The sequence below is a fragment of the Emys orbicularis genome, chromosome 20, assembly GCF_028017835.1.
Source record: "Emys orbicularis isolate rEmyOrb1 chromosome 20, rEmyOrb1.hap1, whole genome shotgun sequence".
Classification (NCBI taxonomy): Eukaryota; Metazoa; Chordata; order Testudines; family Emydidae; genus Emys; species Emys orbicularis.
In genome coordinates this window covers 17,748,108-17,766,166 of record NC_088702.1, presented here as the reverse complement: position 1 = coordinate 17,766,166, position 18,059 = coordinate 17,748,108, and the positions used below count along the sequence as shown (strand labels likewise).

At 48.8% G+C, this 18,059-nt stretch overlaps 1 protein-coding gene across 1 annotated transcript; it reads left to right on the top strand.

The window, feature by feature from the left end:
* The first annotated feature begins 4,039 nt into the window (after positions 1 to 4,039).
* LOC135892210 (trypsin-3-like) lies at positions 4,040 to 18,059 on the top strand. Its single transcript, XM_065419919.1, has 5 exons — positions 4,040 to 4,085; positions 12,859 to 13,021; positions 15,802 to 16,055; positions 17,031 to 17,167; positions 17,892 to 18,059. The coding sequence occupies exons 1-5, from the start codon at positions 4,040 to 4,042 to the stop codon at positions 18,057 to 18,059; spliced, it is 768 nt and encodes a 255-aa protein (XP_065275991.1).

Here is an 18,059-nt window from a genome sequence, read left to right as displayed (position 1 = left end):
GAGCTCACAGCACGTCACGCCTGCCACAATTACCCACCAAACGCACGCCCCAGCCACGCCTCTCCTCATCTCGCCGCGGCACCCAGGGGGTGCTGAATGGGCGGGGGGGGGGCTGGCCTTGGTGCGAATGGGATGGGGGAGCCGTAGCCCAAAGCAGCCAATGGTTATGAGCCAGGCCTGACAAATTCCTGAGGTTGGGTTAGAAATGTGTGACTGGTTTAAAAGGCATGAATCACTGTGAAGACTGTGAGATTGCTTTAATAATCATGAGATTGGTTTAAAATGGAAAGATTGGCTTAACAGTCGTGAATCAGCCTGAAATTCACAAGATTGGTTCAAAAATCGAGAGGTTGACTTTAAAAATCATGAGATTTGGTTTAGGATTAGGGTTAGGGGATAGAATCATGGGATCAGCCACAAAACTGCTTTTGAAATCATGAGATTGCTTTCAGTCATGAAATCGCCCCAACGATTGTGAGATGGGTTTAAAAATCATGAGATTGGATTAAAAATTATGAGACTGGTTTTAAAATGACATAAATAGTCCGCATGTCTTTGCTCTGGTCTCTTGCATTCGTACGGGTGGCATAAGCGGCTATAACTGCTCTGATGTCACGAAATCTGACGGATCTGGATTATTTCCTCCTTTCCCGTTTCTCCATTTCCTGTTGTCTTGGTTGGGTTTCATAACACTGGGATCCTTCCCACAAGGTCCTTCTCCATTTCAGTGGGTGGAGGGCTTGGGTTTCCCATAACTCCTCAGTGGCAGAGCAGGCGGACAAAGAGACAATTTCTCTCAACGGCTGTGAAGGCGGATGAAGGCTGCAGCAGGATGACGATCTCCAATCGCCTCGGTTTCCTGGCATCCTGCCAAGCCCTGTGTGGACCCTGGTGTGCACAACATCTCCACGCATGGGGCACTGGAAGAGGCGGGGCCAGGGGGCCATGGCCCTCCCACTTTTTACTGGCCATAAGGGCGAACGACGGGGGGAGGAGGTGGAGAGGAGCGAGCAGGGGCGGGGTCTTGGGGAGAAGAGGTGATGCAAGGGCGGGGCCTCGGGGGGAAGCGACAGTTCGAGGGTAGTGCTCAGGGGAAAGGACGGCGTGAGGGTGGGACCATGGTTCAGGTGCCAGCGCCCCCTCACCCCCAGCTTCTGTCGCCCCGTCTCCACATTCAAAAAAATCACGCACAGGTGTCTTCCATACTCACATCAATGTCCAGATGCTGATTAAGGTCTCCTGGGGCCTTGGGCTGGAACAAGTGGGGGGCCCCGGGTCCAGAAAGTTGTCCCCACCCCACCTCTTCTGCCTGCGGTTCCGCCCCTTCTGCCTATGGCCCCGCCCTCTTCTGCCCCTTTGCCATCTCCCCTCCCCTTTCTGCCCACAGCCCTGACCCATTCCGCCCCTTCCCCGCGACCCCTCCCTTTTCTGCCCACAGCCCTGCCCCATTCTGCCTCTTCCCCCAAAACCCCGCCCCTTTCTGCCCACAGCCCCGACCGATTCCCCCCTCCCCCCACAACCCCTCCCCTTTCTGCCCACAGCCCCGACCCATTCCACCCCTCCCCCCACAATCCCGCCCCTTTCTGCCCACAGCCCCGACCCATTCCACCCCTCCCCCCACAACCCCTCCCCTTTCTGCCCATAGCCCCGACCCATTCCACCCCTCCCCCCACAACCCTGCCCCTTTCTGCCCACAGCCCCGACCGATTCTGCCCCTCTCCCATCATCCCACCCCTTTCTGCCCCTAGCCCTGACCCATTCCACCCCTTCCCCCGCATCCCCACCCCCGCTCGCTCATTTCCGCCCCCACCCCCCAACTGCGGTCCCGAGACTAGAGAAGCTTTGTGCCCCGGGACCCCAGCAGGGAGTGAGAGCTCCTCCAGCCTCGGAGCTGCAGTGGGGGAGGGTGCTTCTGGGGACCCCAAATTCGCCCAGGCCCCTGGGCATGGGCCCCGTTGGCCTGTCCAGTAATCCGCCACTGTCCATGTCCAAGACTTCTGGTGATCGGTGAAGGGAGTGGGACAGTGATGACCGGAAGCTCCTAGTCACGGGCAGCTGTCAGAGGGTCATTTTTGCATTGGGACAGAGGCAGACCTGCAACTCGGCAGCCGCAACGCGACTGAGCAGCTGTTTTTAGGGACCGCTCCGCTCCCCCGCATAGGGTGCGGGGAGGGAGGGATGTTAGAAGCAGGACGTGGGCTGTCTAACCTAGTGCTCAAAACAGGAGTTGGGAAATCAGGCCAGGCTACGAACTGGGAGGTCAGAGTACGAGGCAGGCCCGAGGGCAAATCCAGAGTCGAGCGTCGGGAGGCAGGGTCCGGTTACCAGGAGATCAGAGGTAGGAGCCAAACTTGAGAGCAGAACCAGGGATCAACACGCAGAGTCAGGCCGAGTCAGGGTACCAGGAAGAGGAAGAGGACGAGGAAGGCACAGACTCCAGAGCAGGGCGGAAGGGTCAGGGAGTTGCTTTCGGCAATGGAGAAGGTGCCGTTCCAAGGGCTAATTCCTGCCGGGTTCCCCTGCAGAGGACAGACGCGGGAGCAAAGGCCGGCTTGCTTCCGCAACTCCCCGAGATCCAATCTGCTTGTTCCAGGTGTATGAGTGTGGAGGGAGTTGCCTGGATGCCGACATGTGGGCAGCTCCCCAGATATGGCAATCACGTTGACTCACAGGGACAGCCCATTTCCCCGGCATAAAAAATGGCCCATCCCAGAGGATCCTTAGTTTTGACCAAGACACAACCTCCAGAGCCTCTTCCGCTCCCCGCCAGGAGCTACAGGTGAAGCAGGGCCAGTCAAGCCCCTGTTGTTGGGATGACTGGCTGGCGGTATCATGGCGCTGGGGTGGAAAGGAGATAACTGTGGTTTGGGGAGCGACATAGGGTGGTGTTTTGGGGCATCTTGAGATTATTGGGGTGATTATGGGCTGCCGGTGGGATTACTCTGTTTTGGGGGTATTGACAGGATGCAATGGGGGCTCTGCTCTTTTATTGGGGGTGATTATGGAGTATGAGGTTGCATTGGTCTTTATTGGGGGTGATTATGGGGTACGAGGGGGCATGGTTTTATTGAGATGATTATGGGGCACAAGGGGCATTGCTCTGTTTTTGGGGGTGATTATGGGCTACGAGGGGTGTTGCTCTGTTATTGGGGGTGATTATGGGGTATGAGAGGGTATTGCTCTTTATTGGGGGTGATTATGGGGTATGAGGGGCATTGCTCTGGTACTGGAGATGATTATGGGGTGGAATGGGGCACTCAATGAAGATGGATGGCTTGGTGGTTTGGCTGCTCAGCTGGTACTTGGAAGACATGGCTTCTAATCTCTGGTCTGACGCTCCATCCCTGTAGGACCTTGGCCCAATCACTTAGCCTCTCTGTGCCTCAGTTTTCCCATCTCTACAATGGGGATCATAGCCCTGCCCTGCCTCACCAAGGAATTGTGGGGATAAATACGGTAAAGATTGGGAGGTGCCAGATACTACCATAATGGAGGCCAGATACTGCCTGAGATCTATTAATTTCTCTGTTATTATGCTGGTCATGGGGGTTTCTCCCTCTTCTGTTATTGGGGTGACATGTTAGAAGGGGAACGAGTGGCAGTGGGGTGGGCTCAGGCCAGCTCATGGAAATCTTTGTCATCTGGCTTGACTTTTAGTTTCTCTCCCCATCCCCGCCAACAGATCAGATCTTTTCATGGAGCATGCCCTGGGGGCGACTGGGACCGGGCGGAAGTGGAAGATGGAGCTGAATCGGGGGACACTGGGCCCCCGTTGCCAACAGACGATCACAGTGCGTTTCCCCTCCCCATGTCGGGCAGTGCTGTCATCTCCTGCTACAGGCAGGGCAGCCGAGGTGCAGAGAAACCACTTGCTCAAAGGAGCCTGTGGAAGAACAGGAACTCAAGCCTGGCTTTCCTGAATCCTAAGCGTGCACCTTCCCCGCAAGGCATCCGTCCTCCTCAAGACGTGGCCAATGATTCCCTTTCAATCTCTTTCCCTGCAGTAAAGCCACCGACCGTATCCATCACCACAACCGCCATGGAGCTGCTGATCATTGCGATGCTGGTAGTCGGGGCAGCCGCAGGTACGGAAAAGAGTCAAGCGAGAAGCCAAAGTTGGGTTGGGTGAGAAGGTTCTGCAGTTTCCCCACAGGCCCTTCCAGGAATGTCTCAGAGACGTTGCTTAAGACAGGTTCCTGCTCAGGAAGAGCAAAGTTCCCAGCAGTCCCATTATCGATTTCACAAATTGCAAAAGGGAATTAATGCATTCAGGCCTCATCTCTGATTATTCGTTATTGTTTGTAGAGCAAGAAGGGAGCCATGATTTCACAATCTGTTTGCGTCCCGAATCAGGACAGAAGGAAAGGGTGGTTGGTGAAGCACTGGAATGGGTTACCTAGGGAGGTGGTGGAATCTCCATTCTTAGATGTTTTTAAGGTCAGGCTTGACAAAGCCCTGGCTGGGATGATTTAGTTGGGGATTAGGTCCTGCTTTGAGCAGGGGGTTGGACTAGATGACCTCCTGAGGTCTCTTCCAACCCGGATATCCTATGATTCTATGAATTTTGAAATTTCCCACAAAATGAAATGTTTGGGGGGGAGGGAGGAAATAAATCTGCTTCACTGAGATTTCAATGTCTTTGAGTTTAAAACATATATAAAATATATAACTTTTAGAGAGCATCTTTTCTAATCCAATGTTAATTCTTTTAAGCAAAAAGAGAAAACAAAAAAATTATTTAAAAAAAAAAAACAAATCAAAATGGCCCTTTCCGATAATGTCGAATGCTCTGGTCAGACTGCCTATCTCATGAAGCACCATGCACCTTTTGGTGAGGAGAAGTTACTGCATCATGGGAGTCCCTGGCTGTGAGCATCATGGGAAATGTAGTTTGATTGTGGAGCCCAGCCCATAGAGGAGACCGCTTCATTTCGATCTTTTTTAAAAATGAATTTGCATCACAATCAACACATTTCTGTGGAAATTTTAAATTTTGACAAAATGCCATTTTCTGATGGGAAAACGTTCCATACGAAAAAGTTTGATAGTTTTTATTATTTGTATTGCGGTAAAGCCTAGAAACACCAGTCACTGACCAAGCTCCTGCTCTCCTGAGCAATTGTAAATTGTGATTTCCAGAGGTTTATAATTTAACCAAGTCTGGGGGAATTTTCATGAGAACCGCAAAAGGCACATCCCTGACCCCAGGGCTATTCCTTTGCAAAATTTCAAGTCCCTGCTACCAAGGCACTAGAGCACTTCAAAAAGTGGTAGGAGAATTGTTTGAACATTGCAAAAATGACCTATCATTCCCGAACCTCATTCTTGGAAATGGCTGAACTGGGTCTTTCCAAAGCACGTTCAGAGAGCAAGTGTGGAAAATCTCAGCCTGAAGAGTTAAAGTTTGGCGAAGCTTTCAGACACTGAAAACAGGGTTTGATCAAGGAAAGTGTTAGGTAACCTTGACTCTAGGTGTTATTACCAACACTACCTACAATAGTTTATAATCCCTGCCAGAGCAAGTTGGTTTTACATGTAAATTCTGCCTCCCCAAATATTCAGCTCAAGGAAAGTGTGAAAATCATTATTGTAGAATACCAGCTAGCCTGCGACTGTCCAATCCAAAAAACAAATTATTTCCACTTCTCCCCACAAAAAAAAAAAATCGACTTTTCAGAAAAAAAAAAGAAATTTGCAACATTTTGATCTGGAAAAGCTGACACAATGCTTCATGGGAGTTGTAGTATGTGGGCTTGAGGCCCCCGTCCTCCTCCAATGGCCAATTTCTGTGGTGAGACTACAACTCCCATGATATGGTGAGGGGAGTTGATGGCATTATGGGAGTCCCTGGTTGTGATGCATCATGGGAAATGTAGTCCCACTGTGGAGCATGGCCTATAAAGGAATATGGGGCACCCAAACTGCAATACCGCAGAAGGGTGCCAACAGTATTTCAAATAAAACTATTTTGGGTTTGGGATGTTTCTATCCATCCCTGTTGATGATGCCCCAGCCAGCTAGTCTGCAGGAATAGGACCCAAGACCTCCATGTGTAAAACCATGAGTCTTTCCTCTCTGAATGAAAGGATCAAACTCCATGCTCCTGCAGATTCATGAGGGCAGTTGGGCAGGAACTGGAATCTTGTGTAATACATTCTGTGATTTCAAATTTTATTTTCATTCCAAAATTGAACCACCCCGGCGAGTTTTGAAATTTCCAGCAAGTTTAAATATTCCCAGAAAGAAATCTTTGTTTCTCATCAGTGGAAATGTTTCATTTTGATACCATCAGGGTGGTTCATGCCCATTTTTAATTTGTAAAGCATTAAAATACATTCAATAAGATTGTAAAATATCGAAACAGAGAGTCATTTTGAAATGAAAATTGAAACGTTCCACTCTGATCATCTCAATTTCTTTCCAAACAAAATGTTGTTGAAATCGACACGTTCCCTGTGAAATGTTTCCATTTCGACAAAATGTCATTTTCAGAAGGAAAACTGTTTCATTGGAAATTTTCCAACCAGCTGTACCCCTGAGCTTATACCTGTGGTGTAGCTATTAGAGGATTGGGCCAAAAGAAACCTGATGAGGTTCAACAAGGACAAGTGCAGAGTCCTGCACTTAGGATGGAAGAATCCCATTCACTGTTACAGACTAGGGACCGAGTGGCTAGGCAGCAGTTCTGCAGAAAAGGACCTAGGGGTTACGGTGGACGAGAAGCTGGATATGAGTCAACAGTGTGCCCTTGTTGCCAAGAAGGCTAACGGCATTTTGGGCTGTATAAGTAGGGGCATTGCCAGCAGATCGAGGGACGTGATCGTTCCCCTCTATTCGACATTGGTGAGGCCTCATCTGGAGTACTGTGTCCAGTTTTGGGCCCCACACTACAAGAAGGATGTGGAAAAATTGGAAAGAGTCCAGCGGAGGGCAACAAAAATGATTGGGGTCTGGAGCACATGAGTTATGAGGAGAGGCTGAGGGAACTGGGATTGTTTAGTCTGCAGAAGAGAAGAATGAGGGGGGATTTGATAGCTGCTTTCAACTACCTGAAAGGGGGTTCCAAAGAGGATGGATCTAGACTGTTCTCAGTGGTACCAGATGACAGAACAAGGAGTAATGGTCTCAAGTTGCAGTGGAGGAGGTTTAGATTGGATATTAGGGAAAACTTTTTCATTAGGAGGGTGGTGAAGCACTGGAATGGGTTACCTAGGGAGGTGGTGGAATCTCCTTCCTTAGAGGTTTTTAAGGTCAGGCTTGACAAAGCCCTGGCTGGGATGATTTAGTTGGGATTAGATCCTGCTTTGAGCAGGGGATTGGACTAGATGACCTCCTGAGGCCCCTTCCAACCCTGATATTCTATGATTCTATGATAGAAACCCTGTGGTAGTGTGACGTGCACTAGATATGCCAAATGTCTTGGGGAAAATTGATTGATAACATCTCTGATAACACAACCCTTGGGATAATATTGCTGCTGGATGTTGAAGGGAAATGGGCCATGGAGGATGAATCTGAACTGAAAAGAGTTGGCCGATGTTTATCAGCTACAGTATTTACTCCTGGGGGAATTCTGCACCAAAAACAAATATAAAAATTCTGCACCAAAAATTAAAAATTCTGCACACGATATTTTAAAATTCTGCATATTTTATTTGTCAAAATAACACAATATAATCACATCCGTTTCAATTATTTTGGTAATTTATTTCAAAATACCTGTCAGCAAGTATGTCTGTAACAAAACGGAAAACGAAAAAAATTCAGGACATGTTTTTTTGTCAAATAGATTCCTTCTGAGGCATATAAATACAGATCTTTGAGTAGTTCATTTAAACTACAATACAGAACCATATTTTCTGCCCCCCTCATAGAATGTCAGGGTTGGAAGGGACCTCAGGAGTTCATCTAGTCCAACCCCCTGCTCAGAGCAGGACCAATCCCCAGACAGATTTTTACCCCAGTTCCCTAAATGGCCCCCTCAAGGATTGAACTCACAAGCCTGGATTTAGCAGGCCACTGCTCAAACCACTGAGCTATCCCTCCCCCCCCCTAGAAAGAGAGAGACCTGGCCTGAACCAGACAGAGCAGAGACTTGAACCTGGGTTTCCTACATCCCAGGTACATACCCTAACCACTGGGCTACTCTGGGGTGCAGTGCAAAGGCTTGGGGGAGTCAGGGGTAATGGAGGAACTGACGGAGAGGGAAGGAGCCTGCAAATGAACCTGTATGGTTTCTGGGTGTGGGTGAGAGAAATATGGAACAGGTTTTTTGGGGGCACAAGGACGGATTGTTAGGGAGCCACCCCCAGACAGACCCTGACTGACCCCTAGCCTCTCCCATTCGTTCAGGCACATCTGACCCTGTCCCCATGTGTCCTTCTACCCCCACTCAGACACCCACGCCCCTATCCCCAGGTGGCCCTGCATCCCACTCAGCCACCCCCATATGTCCCTGACTCCCCTCCCCCATGTCCATGTTTCCCTGTGCCCCCATCTGTCCCCTCAGCAGCCCCCTCCCCCTTCCCTATGTGTCCCTGAGCCTCCTTCCTCCTGTCCCCATGTGTCCCTGTGCCCCCACTCAGCCACCCCTCTTCCCCCATGTGGCCCTGCACCTCCAATCCCATTCAGCCCTGCCCCAGACTGTCCTGCCCCAATAGCCCTTATGAACTCCAGTCTGTGACCCCTCCCCGCAGCAGCCCCATGTGTCCACCCAGTCTTTCCCCCCATATCTCCTCTCTCCTGACCTGGTCCCACCGGTGCTGTGAAGAAAGCAACCTCTTCCCTTCCCTGTCGCAGCTGGGGCTTACTCAGGAGTAGCTGCTCTGCTCTAGCGCCACAGCGGCTCTTGGTGGGCAAAAGGCAGAACTGCAGCAACTTTCTGGCAGAAGATATTTTCTGCAGAAAAAAATTATGTGTGGCACATGAATTCTGCTCGCGCCCAGTGACGAGGATTCCCCCACGAGTAAATATTCTGCTTTTCTGTGCAAAAATTTGCAAGATGGGCTAGGGGCAAAGACTGCAGCTGGGGGTCTGTAGCATTAGCATCCAGATTCTTCACAAATGCAGACTACAAACGCACACCCCTTGAGAAGGAAAGTCTGGGACATTTTTCTTGGTCTTGAAGCGTCTCCCACCGTGTCTATAGATCATTCATGATCAAAATAACCCATTTAAAAGCTGAGTGCCATCTCAAATCCCAGCCCTCACGCTTCAGAATTATGATGCCACCACTGAATTTGCTTCAGGAAGTCAAATAATTGTGGGATGATGATGCTTTGTCCAAGATCTGAAATGAGATCCATCAAGACCAGGCTCCTGAAACTAGCTGCAAGGTTTGACCTCCATATCAACCTACTCAGATGGTGTGTCGTCTCGCATATGGGACATATGAGCAGATGCAACCGCAGAGGAAGAGATACTGGAGTCAATGATACATGCTCTACATCCTGGATCGGAAATGCATTTCATGCCTAAACACTATGCTGTAGAATCCTGCAGTGGTGGATAATGTTCTCTTCAAAGGGAAGTGTGTTAAGCTTCCATTTATCTTCAGGGGGGAAAAAACAGGATCTTAAAGTTTATTCATTAAGGACACAGAGGCATGGGAAAATCCCCTGGGAAGAAAATCTAAGGGAAGAAGGAGTTCAGGAGAGCTGGCAGTTTCTCAAGGAGACAATATTGAAGACACAACTGCAAATTATCTGGATGAGAAAGAATGATAGGAAGAATAGGAAGAGGCCAATAGGGCTCCATCAGGAGCAATTTAAGGACCTGAAAATCAAAAAGTGGAAATCTGGACAAATTTATAAGGAGGAGGACAAAAGAATAGCCACAAGCATGAAGGGACAAAATCAGAAGATCTAAGGCTAGGTCCACACTACCCGCCTGATTTGGCGGGTAGAGATCGATCTTCTGGGATCGATTTATCGCGTCTCATCTGGACACGATAAATCGATCCCAGAAGCGCTCCCCCGTCGACTGCGGAACTCCTGCTCGCCGAGAGGAGGAAGCGCTGTCGACGGGGGAGCTTGCCTGCGCCGCGTGGACCCGCAGTAAGTAAACTTAGTTCGATCTAGGAAACGTCGACTTCAGCTACGCTATTCTCGTAGCTGAAGTTGCATTTCCTAGATCGATCCCCCGCCCCAGTGTGGACCAAGCCTAAGGCACAAAATGAGTTAGCAAGGGATATAAAAAGCAATAAGAAGAGGTTCTTTAAATACATTAGGAGCAGGAGAAAGACCAAGGAAAGTGGAGGCCCTCTATTTGGCAGGGAAAGAGAGCTAATAACAGATTACATCAAGAAGGATGAGCTGTTTAATGCCTATTTTGCTTCAGTCTTCACTAAAAAGGTTAATGGTGTCCAGATAGTCAACACAATTAATATTAACAACCGGGGGAATGAACTCAAGCCAAAACAAGAAAAGAACAGGTTAAAGAATATTTAGCTAAGTTAGATGTATTCAAGTCAGCAAGGCCTGATGAAATTCGTCCTAGGGTCCTTAAGGAACGAACTGAAGCAATCTCAGAACCATTATCAATAATCTTTGAGAACTTCTGGAAGACAGGTGAGGTCCCAGGAGACTGGAGAAGGGCAAACATAATTCCTCTTTTTAAAAAGAGAAACAAAGAGGACCCGGGGAATTACAGACCAGGCAGCCTAACTTCAATGCCTGGAAAGATACTGCAACCAATTATTAATCTATTTGTACGCTCCTGGAGGACAAAAGGGCTATAGAAATAGCCAGCATGGATTTGTCAAGAACAAATTGTGCCAAGCCAGCCTATTTTCCTTCTTTAAAAGGGTTACTGGCCTAGTAGATGAGGGGAAGCAGTGGATGAACTATATCTTGATTTTAGAAAGGTTTTTGACACAGTCCCCCATGACATTCTCATAAGCAAAATAGGAAAAGGTGGTCTAGATGAAATTACTAGAAGGTGGGTGGGCAACTGGCTGAAAGACCGTACTCAAAGAGTAGTTATCAATGGTTCACTGCCAAAGTGGGTGGGTGTATCTAGCCATGTCCCACAGGGCTCAGTCCTGGGTCCGGTACTGTTCAATATTTTCATTAATGACTTGGATAATGGAGTGGAGAGTACGCTGATAAAATGTGTGGCTGACACCAAGCTGGGTGGGGCTGCAAGCACTTTGGAGGACAGAATTAGATTTCAAAATGACCTCAACAAATTAGAGAATTGGTCTGAACTCATCAAGATGAAATTCTGTAAAGACAACTGCAAAGTACTTCACTTCAGAAGGAAAAATCAAATGCACAACTACAAAATGGGGAATAACTGGCTAGGGGGCAGCAGTGCTGAAAAGGATCTGGGGATGATAATGGATCCCAAATGGAATATGAGCCAACACTGTGATGCAGATCTGAACAAGGCTAATATCATCCTAGGGTGTATTAACAGGAGTGTCATATGAAAGAAACAGGAGGTAATTGTCCCGCTCTACTCAGCACGGTGAGACCTCGGCTGCAGAATTGTGTCCAGTTGGAAACAGTCCAGAGGAGACCAACAAAAATGATCAGAGGTTTAGAAAACCTGCCTTGTGAGGAAAGGTTAAAACAACTAGGCATATTTAGTCTTGAGAAAAGACGACTGACAGGGAACCTGAGAACAGTCTTCACACACGTTCAGGGCTGTTATAAAGAGGCCGGTAATCAATTGTTCCCCATGTCCGCTGAAGATAGGACAAGAAGCAATGGGTTAATCTGCAACAAGGCAGATTTAGGGTAGATATTAGGGAAAACTTTCTAACTCTCGGGATAGTTAAACTCTGGCATCAGCTTCCAAGGCAGCTTGTGGAAGCCCCGTCATTGAAGGTTTTTAAGACCAGGTTGGACAAACACCTGTCAGGGATGGTCTAGATTTTTTGGGGGTCCTGCCTCAGCACAGGGGGCTGGACTTGACGACCTCCTGAGGTCTCTTCCAGCCCCATATATCTATGACGCTATGATTTTGTCAAAAGCAAAAAGTTCTTCTGATCAACCTGAAATGGATTTCCCCCCCCAAAAAATTTTTCATGGGAAATTTGCAAGGGGTGTGTGTGGGGGGGAGGGGGGATTGTTTCCGCTCCATAACAGAACACGGGGAAAAAATTGAAATTCTGGGATTTCCTGCAACATAGAAAACCTGCATCCTTCCTGGTTCCAGCCCTGATCCCTGTTAGAAGAGATGAACGTAAGATCATAGGGCTGGAAGGGGCCTCCTGGGGCATCATGTTCAGTCCCTGCTACCATGGGCAACTCAGTCATAGAAACGTATCGAGCTCCATCTTCAAACTAATGAGGTTTTTTTGCCCACCTGCTCCTGATCCACAACCTCTCTCCTCCGATGGTTAGTAACCTTCTTCTAAGTCTCAGCCTAGATTTATCCACAGCCACATTATTTGTTCTTGTGCCAACGCTGGTCTCTAGCTCTTCTCACTCACCAGTATTTCTCCCCTCCTCCCTCCCCCCCCCCCTCGCATTTAGAGAGAACAATCAGATGCCCTCTCGGCCTTCCTTTTAGGTTAAACCAGCCAAGCTCTTTCTGTCTCCCCTTGTAAAATTTGCCCTTCATTCCCCTGATCATCCTAGCCCCCTTCTCTACATGAGTTCCAATTGGAATTCCTCTTTCTGGAACACAGGTGACAGGAACTGGAGGTTTTCCCAGTAGCATTAATGCCTCCCTATCCCTACTGGAAATACCTCGCCTGGTACAACCTCAGACCGCCTTCTGCTTTTGCATGGCCACGTGAGAGCAGTAGCTCATGGTCATCCTGCCACCGGCCAATCCGAACAGACGTAACTAATGCTTGCCCCTCCCCCTGCCTTGCTTCCAGCTGATGTTTGCCACTCTCCATTGCAGCCTCAGACACAGAGGGAATCCGGGTCATTGGGGGGAGAAATTGCCTCTTCGGCTCGCGGCCCTACCAGGTGGCTCTCCTGAGGAACGGCCGCATCTACTGTGGCGGGAGCCTGATAGCCCCGAAGTGGGTGCTAACTGCTGCACACTGCAGCAGACGGATCAGGTAAGTCAGTGCGGGGGTGGAGGGAGAGAGGGAGATGCATGGGAATAACCCACGTCCCCAGTCCTTATCTTCTCCCTTGGTGTCCCCCATCTATGCCCAGGTCTCCCTCTGCACCCCCGAATTCCCAGCCCCATCCTCTTCCATTTTTTCCAGCCCTCAAATCATTTTTGTGGTTCTTCTCTGCACCCGCTGTGGTTTTCCAGCATCCTTGTACAGATGTGCCTCGGCATGGCAGTATTGGCCTCCCCTGCGGTGTGTGCAGAGGGAAACTCACCTCCGGGCTCGCCAGCATCAGCCCCTTTAGCATCCCACAGGCAGTTCATGTGCAGGTGCTCTAGGAGCTGATAGAATGGAGCAGAGCTCCAAGAAATATTTTCTCTTGACTCCAACCTGCTGCCCCCTGCTGGTTTTAGGGCATCAGTGGGGCCCTACGGCTGAAGCCCTGAGTCCTGGCACCTCCTGTAGGGCTGAAGCCCCAAGTCCCCCTGCTCAGCAGCTGAAGCCTGGAGCCAGAATGGAGGAGGGATGTGGGGAGCTCCGGGAAATACTCGATGAGAATTTAAGCCCTGAAACGAACACCTGGCATTCCGCAGAAGGGAAGTGCCAGAAAAATTGGAACCAATCCAGGCTGCCTTTTTAGAGCTCTGTAATTACTGCAGGGCCTGCAGATAGATGTGTCCTTCCCTGCCCCTCCTTTTGTCCTAACTCTCTTTGTCTGTTAGGATGAAGCTGGTATCTTTGTTTTATTTGGAAAAACGAATTAAAAGGTATACATAATACATTAAAAATCACAATGTCTCATGTCGACATTCAAGACTTTTTCTTTCAAACTGCCCTGTTAGTTGATTTTCAGAAACGTTTCGCGATGACTGAGCTGAACTTTTCTCCCTCAACTTTTCGATTCGGTGGAAATTTCAAAACTCTTTGACCCAGGTTTACTCTGCAATTCTCAGTGCTCCCGCACGTTGGTTTAACTTGGCATGAGCGAGCCGCAGTAACCCAGGACAAGGCAAAAGTAAAAATAACCGTGTTAAGTGGGTCCCAAAAGTAGGGTGAGCAGATAGCAAGTGTGAAAAACTGGAACACTTTTTTTCACTGAGTGGAGTATGGTGGCATATATAAGACTAAACCCTAATATTGGGACAATCCTGATATTGGGATGTCTGGTCCCCCTACCCAAAAGCCAAGGACAAGGAATTCATGAATTTTGGTGAAAACTGCAGCTTTCATAACACCAAACTTATGTGGGGGGAGGGATAGCTCAGTGGTTTGAGCATTGGCCTGCTAAACCCAGGGTTGTGAGTTCAATCCTTGAGGGGGCCACTTGGGGATCTGGGGCAAAATCAGTACTTGGTCCTGCTAGTGAAGGCAGGGGGCTGGACTCAATGACCTTTCAAGGTCCCTTCCAGTTCTAGGAGATGGGATATCTCCATTAATTATTATTATTAAACTATCCCACAAATTTGGGGCAATTTCACCAGTATTCATCCAGTGTGTAAAACAAGGTGCAAGAAACAGTAGTGTGAGCAACAATGGCTCAGAATGTGTGGAAGGTGGCTATGCAGACAGAGAGAAAATTAACAAAATATGATGTGTACATGTGGCATGAGAACAAAGCGTGATATGTACAGGAATTGGGCTTGAAAATAACTGGACTAACCATAAAGTGCATGATTTCATGTAAAATGAACGGCGTATGTGTCAGAATAGGGTTAAACTTGTTTATAAAGTAACCAGTACTTTGTGGCATGTTCCATACCTACCCCTTACATGTGACTCTGACCAATTTTGAGCAGTCTAAGAGTATGCCAAGAAAAACACGAGAAAGGACGAGATTGGAGTCGAACTGAGTTCTTGAAGAATTAAGTTGACGAGGTCTCAGAGGCTACTCCAGCTTCAAAAATCCATTATTGGCCTGTCAGGGTTCCTTCTGAACTCTGGGGTACAGATGTGGGGACCCGCATGAAATTGTTTATGTTTATATTCCACCAGCTTAGGTTAAAAACTTCCCAAGGCACAATTTCCTTGCCCTGGGATGGTATCGCTGCCACCACCAAGTGAGTTAGACAGGAAAAGGACCACTTGGAGTTCCTGTTTCCCCCAAAATATCCCCCCAAGCCCCTTCACCCCCTTTCCTGGGGAGGCTGGAGAATAATATACCAACCAAATAGGTAACCAAGGTGAGCACAGACCAGACTCTTGGGTTTTTAGGACACTAAAAACCCAATCAGATTCTTAAAAACAGAACTTTATCATAAAGAAAAAAGTAAAAGAAGCACCTCTGTAAAATCAGAATGGAAGGTAATTTTACAGGGTAATAAGCTTTAAAATACAGAGGAGTCTCCTCTAGGCAAAACTTTAAAGTTACAAAAAACCAGGAATAAACCTCCCTCTTAGCATAGGGAAAATTCACAAGCTAAAACAAAAGATAATCTAACGCATTTCCTTGCTATTACTTACTATTTCTGTAATATTAGATGTATCATTTCAGTAGGAGCCGGATTACTTGCTTGGTCTCTCTCTTTGCCTCCGAGAGAACAACACCAAGAGCACAAAGCAAAAACCTTCCCCCACAGATTTGAAAGTATCTTCTCCCCTTATTGGTCCTTTTGGTCAGGTGCCAACCGGTTATTTGAGCTTCTTAACCCATTACAGGTACAGGAGGGATTTTATGCTACCCTTAGTTGTATGTTCATGACAAGGCCCAACTGTAGTTGCTTATCTGCTATGGCCTTTGAATAGCCGCCCATTGATCTCTTCCTTTGTCCTCTCTCATGCAGCAACGTGCAGGTGCATCTGGGGGATTATAATCTCTGGGCGAAGGAAGGCACAGAACAGATACGAAGAATCCGCAACTTCTTCGTGCACCCCTGGTATAACCTTTGTCCTCGTGACAACGACTTCATGCTTCTGGAGTTGGATGAGCCCGCTCAACTCAACAACTACGTGAACACAATCAACCTGGCTACCCGTTGTCCCTCTCCTGGAACACGATGCAGTGTGTCGGGATGGGGCACCACCAAGACCCCCCAAAGTATGGGGTGCTGGGTGTAGAGGGTAGGGGTTGAGCTTGGACTCAGCTTTGGGAGGGGGTGGAAGCTCTTTAAGGAGACCTTGTTAACGGGCTGACAAGGGTCTTTGGCTTCCCTGGGGGAAATTTTTCAACCAAAACAATTTGTAATGAAAAACGCAGCTGCGACAACACCAAAGTGTCCCACAAATTAAGAGAGTTTTCATTCATTTCAGAAAAAAATATTCAGAAAAAAGTGAAAACTTTGCATTTTGAAAACACTGGGACACAATGGCTTGATTTTTGTTCTATTTGAAATGTTTCCTTTTGAAATTTCCTTCCCTTTTGTTTTCAAAACAAGTTTAAAACGTTACAGACGTGCTTCAAATCACAATGAAATATGATAAGATCACATAAAATACTGGATCTAAATGAAACAATTTGTTTGACCTGAAAGGAGGGCTTTTTTCTGGGTTTTCTGCTCCTCAAAAATTTCCTTTTTTGGAATATAAATGTGGCCAGATCCCAGCTGGGGTCAATGGGCCGTAGCTCCATTGGAGTCAGTGGGGCCAGATCCCAGCTGGGGTCAATGGGGCCAGATCCCAGCTGGGGTCAATGGGCCGTAGCTCCATTGGAGTCAATGGGGCCAGATCCCAGCTGGGGTCAATGGGCCGTAGCTCCATTGGAGTCAATGGGGCCAGATCCCAGCTGGGGTCAATGGGCCGTAGCTCCATTGGAATCGATGGGGCCAGATCCCAGCTGGGGTCAATTGGCCGTAGCTCCATTGGAGTCAATGGGGCCAGATCCCAGCTGAGGTCAATTGGCCGTAGCTCCATTGGAGTAAATGGGGCCAGATCCCAGCTGGGATCAATTAGCCATACCTCCATTGGAGTCAGTGGATCTGTGCCAGTTTACACCAGTTGAGGGTCTTACACCAAGTTTTCTTGTCTTGCACCTTGTTCCCCACTCATGATCTCTTGTTTTTCTGTCATTGCCCAGAGCGGTTCCCAGCCATCATGCAGTGTGCAGATGTCTATAGCGTCAGCCAGGACAGCTGCCAGGAAAGTTACTGGGGCAAGATCACGGAGAATATGCTGTGTGCTGGCGTGGAACAGGGCGGCATAGGTACATGCCAGGTAAGGGGGCATCCCGGAGAGCGGGGTAGGTGCCAGGTGTCGGCGCTCACACAGCTCAATACTCTTTATCCCCACAACCTCCTAAGCCTTCTCAGCCTGCTACTGAGGGGCCGTCGTCACTCAGCCCCTGGCCCCAGCCAGCCATGGAAGAGCAGCCGATTTGCCCTCTGGCCGCACCGAGCCCTAAGTGCTGGGCTTCATCCAGCTTCTGGGCCTGACAAAGGTGCTGAAACAGTTTCTATAGTGGGGGGCTGAGAGCCATTGTACAAAACTGTAAACCCTGTACATGATGGAAACCACTTCAAGCCAGGGGGTGATGCCGCACGCCCAGCACCTCTAGTTCTAGCACCTCTGGGCCTGATCCCCAGCTCAGGTGTAGGAAGTCCGGACCACCTGAACCCATTTCTGCTCTTTAAACCCTTCCTGTGGGTGATGTGTGTGTGTGTGTGTTTGTGTGTGTGTGTCCCTGATGCCCCCTGCTGGAGGGGATGAACCCTGTATGTGTGTGTGTGTGTTGTGTGTTTATGGGTGTGTCCCTGTTGCCCCATGCTGGAGGTGATGAGCCCTGCTGTGTGCACGTGTGTGTGTGTGTGAGTATGTGTGTGTGTGTGTGTGTGTGTGTGTCGCTGACGCCCCCTGCTGGAGAGGATGAGCCCTGCTCTGTGTGTGCACATGTGGGGCATAGCTGTGTTTGCTGATTGCTCCGTGTTGTCTCTCACTGCAGGGTGATTCAGGAGGCCCACTGGTCTGCAATGGGCAGCTGCAGGGCGTGGTCTCCTGGGGGAAGTCTGTCTGTGCCCTGCCGGGACAGCCTGGGGTCTACGCCAATGTCTGCAAAGCTGCCCAGTGGGTGAGGAGCACCATAAGGAGGAGGCTCGCCAGATCGGACTGA